Source organism: Ursus americanus, chromosome 3 (assembly GCF_024610735.1).
Source record: "Ursus americanus isolate L20-20 chromosome 3, mUrsAme1.1.p, whole genome shotgun sequence".
NCBI lineage: Eukaryota > Metazoa > Chordata > Mammalia > Carnivora > Ursidae > Ursus > Ursus americanus.
In genome coordinates, this window is record NC_142129.1 from 41401455 (window position 1) to 41413996 (window position 12542).

General features: G+C 37.7%; 1 protein-coding gene across 4 annotated transcripts in view; it reads left to right on the forward strand.

The window, feature by feature from the left end:
- Positions 1-12542, forward strand: part of DPY19L1 (dpy-19 like C-mannosyltransferase 1) — an 89276-nt gene that overhangs the window by 31428 nt on the left and 45306 nt on the right. For all 4 annotated transcript variants that reach the window (XM_045792877.2, XM_045792878.2, XM_087860910.1 and 1 more), the window contains exon 7: positions 7601-7658. In XM_045792877.2, the coding sequence (XP_045648833.1) occupies positions 7601-7658 (58 nt within the window). The remainder of the gene's footprint in view (positions 1-7600; positions 7659-12542) is intronic.

The window sequence follows — 12542 nt, forward strand, 5'->3', positions numbered from 1 at the left end:
TGGTATCTTCTAGTTCACTTTTTTAAATCTTTCGGTCTTTACCTACCATGTTAGAAGTTTTCCTTAGCTGTCTGGCTATCCTAGGCTGTCATGATTGAGATTGGAGGACAAAAAAGCTGTATGGGAGCTCCAGATCGTGGGTGGAACCTGTTAACATTGAGTTTTTATATAATTTGAATAAATGATGTGGGAAGAACTTAGAGTGACTGCCAGTTCTTTGGTTTGCCTTTGGATGTAAAAGCAAATTTAATGTAACAAAGGTTTTTCGGGGTTGTAATAGCGAAGTAAAGTGTTTCATAAGTTAACTGGAATGCAAGATTATAGAATTTTTAAGAAGTGCCTGGGTAGAAGGGAGAACACCTAAATGACTTAGGAGGCATTGTCTTCTATGTGAGAATACAATAAAATAATTCTTGCAAGGCACCTAGAAGAATGCCTGCTTTCAGAAGATAGTTTTTAATTGAATGAAGCAAATAAATAAGTTATTGGGAAAAAACTTAGCTCTTGATTACTATTTACGAAAGGCACAAAAAATAATATAATATTATCTATCATGTAAAGCTTTTATTAACATTTTACCAATTTGGGAAATATTTTCTCAGTGGACTCATCTGAAGCTTTTCTTCTGCAGATTCCACTCTTTTTTTTTTTTTTCAAATTTTAGTCTTAAGATTATTTGTTTACTGAAGAAATATGTATCTAGCACCTTAAGAGGTAACTCTGAGGAAACAGAGTAACAGGAAAGTTATGCATCTCTCCTAGGGTCAGACTTGGGCAGCAAACAGTGTGGTTAAGTGTCATTTGCTGAGATAATGACCTAAAAAGGGACAGGTTTTAGAGAAAAGATGCCAGTATTTTCAACCAATAACTTTCATCAATTTATGCATACTGAAGAGAAATACTTATCTTTTAAATATTCATATACAACTGTTAGAGCAAGTGATTAAAGACGTGCTAAAAGGCCAAGTTAATAGAACATTCCAAAAGCAAAAAACAACAAAACAAACAACCCGCAGCAACAGCATGGAGCTGAGAACGTTTGAGCTGATGTCATTCATAGCTTATTTAAGACATATTTTTGGCCAAAAATCCAGGCTGCATAAACAATAATGCTTGATTTTCTAATGAAGCATGAACAACAGAAAAATCTCAAATAAAACAATGGAAGCAAAGCAAAATTGGCATAAAGAATAAGTTCAACTTTGCCTTAAAACAAGTACGGAAAGGGGAAGGTGTAGATTGATTGATATAAAGAATTGATATGAAAAGCTACTCTGTTCTGCCACAGAGTCTAAAAAGGACACTGAGTCACTTCATAGATAACTTGGGCTGGATCATGAGAAGAAAATAGAGAAACTGGTTATATTAACTATGACTATTCACTTTCACTATTGAGGACAGAAAGGGGGAATGTTAGTAAGCAAAATCAAAAGGAAGATTTGGCATACAGACTAATCTACCATGCCTTCAGGGCTTCTGGAACACATCTAGAAATAAAGTAGTTAAAAATTCTTTCTGGTGTCAAAGAAGCATGAACCTTCAATAACCAAAGAAAATAATAGAGTAGAGTAGAAAATCAGAGGAGGAATACATTATGCTCTGTGACTGGTTGGTTCGTCCTGTGGAAGAAAAGGCATTTTCTGGTGACTAGCTATGTCTACAAGAGAATGGACAGGCTTTTCTGACAAGAGCTGAGAAGCCATGGAGTGGCATGGCTTCTCAGTGTATCCAACAGAGTGGAGACAGAGAAAGGTAAATATTCCAGAGGAGGAAGACATCAGAGACAGATCAGAGTGACCACAGTGGTACAGAGCAGCAGACATTAAATCTAGAGAAGTTCATAAAATGGATCATTGAAAAGTTCTCAAAAAGCCACCTCAGTGTGATAGAGGGAATGGAAAAGAGAAACAGGGGACCCTGGACCCTGACTCTGTGAGTTAAGACTCTAGACGTGCTCTTGACGAAGGAGAACAGATGTGAATTATGAAGAATGAACTGGAGTATTGGGAGAGAACTTCTGTGAGGGGGCAAGTGGGAGAAGTGAGCTCAGAGGAGCAGGCTTTCATGAAAGATCCCAGATGGTGTCTGAAAGTAGCAATAGAGGAAGCTTCGGCCTCAGCCCTGGGCCTTAAGCCATACAGGAGCATGGTGCCATGAGGAGGGGAAACTTCTCCTCAGAGGAGGGTAAGGTTTCGAGGTTGGAGAGGGAAGCATCCGGGTGGAGGCTGAGGGTTCCTGGAAGGATTGTTCACCATGGAACAGAGGTTCTTGAGGGCACAGGAAAAGGTCTGGATGGGGAGTCAAGCAGTGTGGTGGATGGGTCACCGTAGAGGCTCCACTGGACACATGGCGCTGATGATGAGCAGGAGCCTGTGTCCAGGCCAGTGACCAAGGATAGCAGTGATGGAAAGTGTGGTGTGTGCGACTGAAAGTGCCCCTCTCCTCAAAAAGGAATGCCAGCCAACTTGTGATTGGATAGTTTTTATGTTCTCATTTACTCCTCAGGTACCTTTTGACTCTGTACCATAGACAAGGCTCAGACCCGGTATTAGGCACAGTGGGAGCTACCATGATGAACTGGGAAGTTCACAGTCTAGTAGAAATCTGTTTCTTGGCCCTGGCAGACAAAGAGTTAAATTAAAGGCATTGATTAGTTGACTGTCACAGACTGGAAGGACTAAGCTGAGACCTTTCCTAGCCTTCCTGATTGTCATTCTTGTTCCTCACCTTTACTTTCTGTGACTTTCTTTTATGCTCCAGAGAAGCCAGAGGATGTGTAAGTTTAGGGGAAGATGCTCAGCTCTCAGCAGGCCTGCTGGGCATTTCTTCATCTGGCTAGCAAGGTGCTTAGGCCTTTCATATCAAATTTGAGACTGGAATTCTCTTAATTCAGTTATTTCCACATTATTCTCTGATCTTCTCTTTCATAAGCATTCATACAGCAAAAGTTATATAACTCACTCCAAGAGTTATTTAATAACATTTTGAATTAACTATTACTTTTTCTCCTTGAATGTTGAACTTCATACGTTTTATCATTTTTTTGATAGAGGTACAAGGGTCGGTGATTAAGCCTACTGAAATACGATGATTGATTTGAATCCATGTTACTTAAAGATGTGAGAAAGAAGAGAATTGTAAATTATTAAATGTCAGAACTGAAAAGTATTTATAAGCTCTTTTACACGCTTACCCCTTCATTTTATACCTGAGGAAATCGAGGCTCAAAAGGTGAATGAGATGTATGAGTAAATGTGCAAACTTAGACTACTTTAAAATTTGCACAGTGGGAGCTTTCATATTTTCTGACAGTTGGTGGTAATATTGCAGAAGAAGCTTTTTTTTTTTTTTAATCACTAGGGAATGCTGAAATATCAACTGATCAACTGTAATGGGGGAAAAATCAGTCTTAAGTTTTCTGATTATTACATCTTTTCTGTTTAGCAAAATAGAATGACCTATGTGATAGTCTGTAAGGACTGGAGGGGAAGGGGGTAAATGCTGGGGACACTATTTTAGACTTACTGCAAGTCACACCATTTCAAAATGATTGTAAGTCAGATATTTCTTGTAGAGAAGCAAATTTTATTCTCCCCTTCTAGCTCTGCAGGGCATGAAAGTGTCCCAGAAAATCTGCCTGCCTCGTTAGTTAAGCAAAGCTATCTGTGTTTGTGGAAGATGCTGGGCCATAACCTGTCTTGTGGTTATTTGCTGAAAAGGGAGTGATGACACACTGATTATGCCTTTGGGAAAATGTCCAGTCTCAGAGCCCCACGGGTCGTATGGCACTTGAGGGAGGGTGGGAGACTTCTTGAGCAGACCCCATCACGAGATTTGGTCGGGAAGTTGGACTGGGGATTCTTCTGTCCTTGTCCTCTTTTTATCCCTGACCCTGTCTTTACTGTGCCATTAAAAAAAATTGAATTTAAAAAATTTCAGTTTTGACCCTTATTCTGTTCAGGGTATTTTTAAAAGGGAATTTTACATTAATTTCCTAAAGTGTCATTGTTGCTATTGTTTTTCAATCTCTCTTGTGTCGGTTGTTTTGGATTAAAATCAGAGGATGAGGTGTCTTTCCAGCCAGGTGCTCCAGGTGCTATGCAAATCATGTATGTTCTCTGTATAGTCAAAGTACTATATAGATCCATAAAATCGAGCTTATCGATTATCTTATTCAGATCCTTGGTATGTTTTCTTTAGCTTATACGACCTGCCAAAGTCTGAAAGTGTTAAAATACTGTACTATGATCAGATTTTATATCCCTCTATTTTTAGTAGTTTTAGCTCTACGATATCTGGTGGCTGTATTGCTTGTCCATAACATTTTTACTTAAAGAAATATAATTAGAATTGGGTAAATGGAGAGAGACATACTATCCAACTGAATGGGCAGACCTACTGTCATATAAATGACAATTCTTCCAGAATTGTATGTAAATTTAATGACATCTGATCAGAAATCCAACACATTGTTGTGTGTGGGAAGGGGCACTGGTTAGAATTACCTTAAAAATGTTAAAAGAGAACTTAGGGGTGGGGAACTTTCCTTATCATGTGTTAAAATTACCATAATGCTACAGTAATGAAAACACTGTGATATAAAAAATATAGAATTAAATCAATTGACTGGAATTAACAGATTCTAGTACTGTGAGAAATTAATGTATGGTAAAGGCTGAGTTTCATTACAACAGAAAAAGGAATGTTTATTTGATAAATGGTGTTAGCATAATTGGCTGTTTCAAAGAGAACAAGATTAGGGCTTTACACATACATTTCTGTGGGTGAAAGATTTAAATGTAAAATACAATGATACTAGAAGATAGTTTAGAACACTGTGTCATTTTGAGGTAGGAAAGATTTTCACAGACAAGACAGGGAATGCAGAAGAAATAAAGGAAAATATTGACATTTAACTATATCAAATTTAAAATTTCTTTTTGGCAGAATACACTATAATTTATATCAAAATACTTAATCACACATATAACAGTCAAAAAATTGATACCCTTAATCTGTGAATAGGGATACAGGTGATCCAATGGAAAAATGGACAAGAATGTAAACAGACAATTCACAGAAGAGAAAATGCACATTGTCCCAAAAACCCATTAAAATGATGCCCCAAACTAGTAGGCAAGAGGTACAAATCAAAATATCAGTGAGAAAAAAGTTTCCACCTACCCAATGGGCAAAATATAAAAGGGTCTGGACACATCAGATGCTGTGTTCTGGAGAAGCAGACACTTCACACACTGTGGTGGGGGGTGCTGTGGACTGGTATGGCATTTTCTGGTTCACATTCTTTGACTTGGTAGCTTCACAGTTAGGTCTGTCCTATAGAAATAAAAGCACTGGTATTTACGTATACAAGGATATTTATTTTAACATGTTTTTGTTATAGTAAGAAATTAAAAAATACCTATATGTTTGATGATAGGGAAAGAGCTGAACAAATCGTAGTACATTTGTACAATGCAATGTTTGACATCTATTAACAAGAACGCCTTGGGTTGGGGCGCCTGGATGGCTCAGTTGGTTGAGCGTTTACCTTCAGCTCGGGTCATGGTCCCAGGGTCCTGGGATCGAGCCCTGCATCGGGCTCTCTACTCCACGGGGAGTCTGCTTCTGCCTCTCCCCTCTGCCTCACCCTTCTGCTCATGCTCTCGCTTGCTCTCTCACTCTCTCAAATAAATGAATGAAATCTTAAAAAAAAAAAAAAGAAGAAGAATGCCTTGGATTATGTGTATTGATTAGGAATAATCTTTATAATAGATGAATTAGAAAAGGAACAAATTTCAGAGAGGTGTTAGTAGCATGATCACATTAAAGTATGGTATAGAGAAAGATTTGGGAGGATGGGCACACACACAAATGTTATTAGTATCTTAGGTGAATAAGATTGAGAGAAGGGTGGCAATGAGGAAACCCATTTTTAAAATATACAGACCTTTGTACCTTTCTATTTTGTTGGCATAAGTTCAAAACATTACTATTTATTTATTTAAACCCATAACTCACACTTAATTTAGCCTGTGTCTTAGAATTGCCATGAAGCCTGGCATTGGCCTGTTGGTTGATGTTTTTAAGAAGGTGTGCTGGGCCTCTGAGGGGAGAGCCCTGACTTCCGCTCCCTGGCCTTTCTGTCCCTCTTATTTCTGTGATTCATCACTTCAGCCATTTTCTGGCCGATATGCTGTTTCTTTGCCCCTTTATATTTCATTTGTGCTGGTCCAGGCTGATAAGCAGTAGAGAAAAATCACACAGTTATTCCATTAGTGTCCTGTAAATTTGTGGTCTTCCAACTTCCCATGATCCCTTTAGACGGCTCTGCAGCCCTTCTGTTTTCCCTCGTTACTCTGTCATTAAATCCAAGTGGTATTTCCGACAACCCCCTTTCCTCAAACTTCTAGCACTGCCATCTCTTCTCTCGAGCGGCAAGGGGCTCAAGACTCTGTAGGGAAGATGGCAACTCCATAAACTACTTGCCGCTGAACGTGCAGACTTAACCCTCGTCTTGTGCCAAGGCTGACTGGCCACCTGTGCTGGGGCTGCCAGCCCTTCCTGTCTCCTGGGAGGTTAGGAGGGGGTGCGGAGGGGGTGTGTGCTCGCTGCACGGATTAGCCCAGCAACCTCCTGTAGCTCCTCCATGTTTCCTCATTCCTGCATCCCCAGGAGTAAGTAGCATGGCCTAGAATACCTGTGTCTGAGTCCTTGTTACCCCTCTGGCTTGTCTATGTTCTGCACATGCTTATTGGGTAGAGAAAAAGAAGGAAGGGTATTTGGGTAAAATAATGAGAAAAAAGCATGAGCTAAAGAGAGTAGAAGACCTCAAGAGTAAAGATGAAAGAAATGATGGAACAGACCTAAAACAGCTTTTCTTTCCCCTATCCAGATGCTTCTGGCCAGGGTGGGAGGAGAGTGGGGGGCACGCATTACTCTTAGCTAAGCAAATGAAGGTTTAGTTGTTAGGACGGCCAAACTATGGTATTGTGATTTCTTAGCTACAGTTAGAAGCCTGGTGGTCATATTTTGCTATTTGTGTTCTTTTACAAGGTTTTAAAAACAGATGAAAGATAAAACTTTGTAAACTAGTGTTCTCCAAGCATGTTCTGTAGAAAAGTAGCTTGGGGTGGGCTTGGGAAATACTGCTGAATTAATTAAATCTTTAATGTGCTGGCTTGCTTTCTGAATTTCCAAGAGTAGGAGACATTGTGATGTTTTCTGCCTTTATGACCACAAAGGCTTTTTCTACACTTCTCACCTTTCTCCTGAATGTGTATCATTTGTCCCTAGAAAAATAGTTTGAGAACTGCTAGAGGACACAAATAAATATGTGGCACTAAAGATTAAAAAAAGAGAGAGAGAAAGAAAAAGATCACGTTGCATGATGTCTGGTAACATGACTAGTCACAATTTTTTATTCACTGTTTTGGTACATTTTGAAGACGGAAGATGACTTTTTAAAAATGAAACTTATTTTGACTAATGATACTATAAAGGAAATAAACTGAAGAATTTTATCATATTGTTTTATCCCAAGGTTTCATTAGGATTGACCTGGATTTTTGTTATTTATGTTTTTTATCTTCTTTTCCAGCGGCAGCCGATTAGGAGGCCTGGTTACAGTGCTGTGCTTCTTTTTCAATCATGGAGAGGTAGGTAGTCAACAGTATTTTCAAAATCTTTAGAGGATTGTATTTTTAGAAATACAAGTTTCTTCTTTAAGTAGTCAGTCAGATATTTTAAAAAAATTTTAGGAGATTTTACTTCCAGAACTATGGTTTCTTTAATTTCTTTAAGTTTAGCTTGTAGTAGCATTCTTTAAATATTTGGTCTTATTTTAATTCAAGTTTTTTTAACACTAGCATTTATTTTAAGTTAACTTTTCATGAACATTATATCTTTTATGTTATATATCTCTTAAGGATTTGAAGTAATAGTGGGTCTGTGTCAATTTTATTTATAATTTAAAAGTGAAAGTTCATGTTTAGCTATAATAGAAATAAGTCAACCATGGATAAAGTTAATTTCCTTGTGTGGTGATAACTTTTTGTTGTAGGAGCTATATCGTGTGTTTCTATTTTAATGCATATTATTAAACTTAGATGTATTTTTAAGTCTCCTTTGCAGAATATTATATTCTGTAAACTTGCACATATCCAAGGGCTTTCTAAAGAGAACACTATGGTAAAAAGTATTGACTCTGGATCCAAGCTACCTGTGTTCAAATCCTGGCTTTGCTGTTTTGCGACCCCTTGACCTGAGCAAATCATTAATCTCACCTGTCTTAGTTTCCTCTTTGTAAATGGGCTGTAATGATGGTACTTATCTCATGGGGTTATTGGTGAGTTTAAATGAATTTGCAAGTGTAAAGTGCCTGAAGCAATGTTTGGCACATAGTAACCCTTATATAACTGTTACTTTGTATTATTATTATTATTATTATTATTATTATTATTATTATTATTTAGTTTAAATTCTTTTTTTGTGTGTAAAGATTTTTATTTAGTTAGTTGACAGAGATAGAGACAGCCAGCGAGAGAGGGAACACAAGCAGGGGGAGTGGGAGAGGAAGAAGCAGCCTCCTAGCAGAGGAGCCTGATGTGGGGCTCGATCCCATAATGCCGGGATCGTGCCCTGAGCTGAAGGCAGATGCTTAACAACTGAGCCACCCAGGTGTCCCAACTTAGTTTAAATTCTAATAAAAATTCAGGATGCCAATGAAATCCTTCCACTAGATCAGTCGTAATTGTACATGAATTTTAAAGTTGTACATGAATATTAATATTTATTAATATATCTCTACCTGGTTTTCTTTCATAGTAAATCTTGTATGAGAGAAAGAGAAGAAAGCTCAGTTTGTTTTGTGTGAAGTAACTCAATCTTTTTAGGCATTTATAAACTCAGCGTGTATAATATTTGAATATGCACGTTACAAAGCCCTAAGAGTAATCATACTAAAACTTAACTATAGAGTCAAGGTTGAACTTTTTTTTATTGTTCAGTGGATTACTATTGGATATTGAACTAACACATGCTTAGTATTTAGAATCACAGAAATTTAAAGCTGGAGTGGCCTTATAGATTAGAGCATTTGAGACAAATCATTGCAAGATGGTTTGGTCTGACTTTGAGGAAAAAGCATTTTTTTTTTGCCTCTTCTTGACTGTGGGTGCTTCTCAATGTCATAGTGTGGACCACAGAACATGTGGAGGCATAGATCCTGTGCGAATGACCTAAGAAATCGGAAGTAACTACTTAACAATGAAGGAAAGGAGCACTGAGTGTTCACAATAAGGTGTTGGAGGAAAGAGATTATAGAAAAATTTGAAGTCAAGGTGCAGTTTTAAAGACAACTGTCTGTGAAGCAGAAAGGTCTGCTGTGTTACCCTCAGTCTAAATTAGAGGTTGTCAATTCCCGATCTTATGTTTTTCTTATAATTTTGATTGTAAGACTTACATTACAAAGTCTTTTCAGTTTATACCAATGAAATTTGGACTATTCAGTTCATTTTTCAGGTTGAAAGATGACTTCTTCCTCTTCTTCTTCTTCTTCTTTATTTTTGGGGGGGGGTGTTTTGTTTTTGTTACCTTTCAGCTACTTGGTGTGTTTAAACATACTTAGATATCTCTTTCTACTTAGGAAGGGGTAAACTAAATGTGATTAGAATTAGAATTAGTTTTACCGAAATGGTCAAGTAGATACTTGTACTTCATATCAGTAACTTAGCTTACGAGTAGAAAAGTGACCGGTTTGAGTGAGGGACTGGAGGGAAATTGAGGGAATAAACTGTAATTTTGGGTAAAATAAGGGTGAGAACTTAAGTAACAAAAACTGTTTTATTATAATTTGATATTTATTTTGATTTTCAGACTGTGAGATTGTCAGACCCCATTATTACCGGAATTTTAAAAATGTTGCCCAAAGTATGTAAGTTTTATATGAGGGGAGCAACGACTCTGGTAGTACCCGTTCACACCTGTGGTGAACTTGTTTAGGGTATCACAGTGTGTACTCGCTGAAATTGCTGGGGGCTTACTGATTGGTACTTGGAATCCCTCTTTCTTAGGAGAGTTATGTTAATCATGCCAGTGAGTGGTTTACGTACCAAAACATAGTTGTCCATTGTTACTTGCTTTTAAATTCTATTTCCTTTATTCAGTTTGCTCTCTAATATAGAATGTGGTGTACTTTTGAAAATATTCTTTCACTCAGATGGTTTTGCAAGGGAAAAATTTGGCCTCAACAAAAGAACTACAAGATGTGTAGAATAGAAGGATTAATCAGATGATTTAAAACAGAAGTTGAAAACCTTCAAATCTGGAACCTGTGAGGATACGATAAAGAACTCACTAATTGCTCATAGTAATGACCAATAATAATTGAGGTTATACATTTCATAATAAAAATTATGTCGCTGTTTTCACTTATTAAGCTTTTTTATTAAATATTGGCTCTGTCCCTATTGAGAATGATTGCTGAGAGGAAAGCTAACAGTTCTCTGCCTTTTAAATCATTCCTTATTGTAAGAGCAGATGTGGGCACCGTGGCTTGATGCCGCAGGAGTTTTAGCGTGCTGCCTGAAAGCATTTAGAGGAGTATGTGAAAAAAAAAGAAATACAATATTTTTCTCCAATTTTTGACTGTTAGAAATTCATTATATGTGAAGTAGGTTTAACTTTTTCATCTTGAGATTTTAAAAAAGTTATTACCCAGTATAATTGATGATGTTTTATATAAAACATGCTCACAGATGAAAAGATAGGCACATTTATGAGGAGAATAATCCCTTTTTTTTTTGAAACTAAAGTAAGTAAATCAAAATAGTATGTGAAAGGTTTGCTTTAGAGACATATCTAATTAACCTCTTCTTATTACCCATAACATATTTCTGACCCATATTAGTTTCTTAAAAATTTTTGAACCGAACTGAGATGACGTACATGTAAATGTACGTATTCCTAATTAGTTATTGACAAAGTTATTTATGCAAGCTTTGGAAAACAATTCTTAGAACACTTTGAAAACAGTCTCATTAATCCTTAGAATGTTCCTGTATGGTAGATAACTCGTACATAACAATATTCAGTTTGCGTAATAATCAGAAGCACTGCAGGTTAAGTTTGGCTCAAGGTTGGGAAGCAGGGATAAGTTTTCTGATTCACCAGTGATCTCTCCAAACTTCCCTCCACATAGATCACTCTTAGATAGGGGGGTAGGAGTTCAAAGATAATACCACAGTTTATCTTTTACAAGTAAAAAGTAGAGATCCTTCCTTGCTAATTTGTGAAACTTTTTCTCTTCCCTTTCTCTCTGTCTCTCTTCCTTTCTTCTTCTTCTTCCCTCCCTTCCTCCTTCCCTTTTTTCTTCCCTTTCTTGTGAGGGTCACATTTTGGCGAGGACATTTATTCTGGATCTTCTTTTTATTCAACTCCATTAAAACAATGTATACAGAGGGTTCACTGTATGCCAGGTACTTGTAGCTGCTGAGGATATGTTGATAACGTCAGTAAAACAAAGATCCCTGTCCTTGTGGATAATCACGTGAAGGTGGTCCACACACCTTCTACCTAAGGTGGGGGAATACTGGCTTGTTTGGGGAACAGCAAGGAGGCCCTTGAGACAGGAGAGAGAGTGGAAGGGATGAGGCCAGTTAATAATGGGAGGTGGGATGTGGAAGGAGCCCTTTCTGTAGTCCTTGTTGGTCATCGTAAGGTTCATTTGGAGAAGGTGGAAAGGCCATTGGAAGGTTACATGCAGAAGAGAGTAATGTGGCTTAAATTATTTTTTACATTAATCTGGAAATTAGGATGAGTGCAAGATGTATTATTTATTCAGGCTTTTGAGAGGTGTGCTTATGGATTTGTGAATTTACATTAAACTTGCATTAATTCCAAAAGTCCCCCCTCCCCCCCCAAAAAAGACGAGCGTGCTGATCTTAGATGGGAATGTATCTGTTGCTTAGATGAAAACTGCCTATAATGGGGTAGAACTGGCCTACAGCCCTCTTTATGACCTGGGCCCTGCCTGCTCTCACCACTCTCCAGGCTGTTTTCTTTGCTTCAGTCTCACCGTCCTTCCTTCTCTGGTGCCCGGAGAGGACTACTCCTTTTCCTTCCTCAGGGTTTTGGTAGATACTATTTCCTATGCCCTATTTCCCTTCCTACTTATCTCCTAGTCAGCCTTCACATCTGGATATTTGTGTTTGGGTTTCAGTGATATTTTTCATCCTACAGATCTGGGTTTCCATCTGGTATAATTTCTCTTCTGTCTTAAGAACTTTATTTAGCATTGTGGTGAAGATGTGCTGCCAACAAGGTCTCTTAGCGTTTGCCTGTCTAAAAATGTCTGTACTTTGCCTTCATTTTTTTGAAGTGTATTTTTGCTGGATAAGAATTCTAGGTTGGTAGCTTTACCTTTCAGCACTTTCAGTGTCATTCTGTTGTCTTCTGGTTTCCTTTGTTTAATGAGAAGTCCGTTCCCCATTCTTATTGTTACTCTGCACGTAGAGTGTCTCTTCTCTGGTGGTTTGAAGACT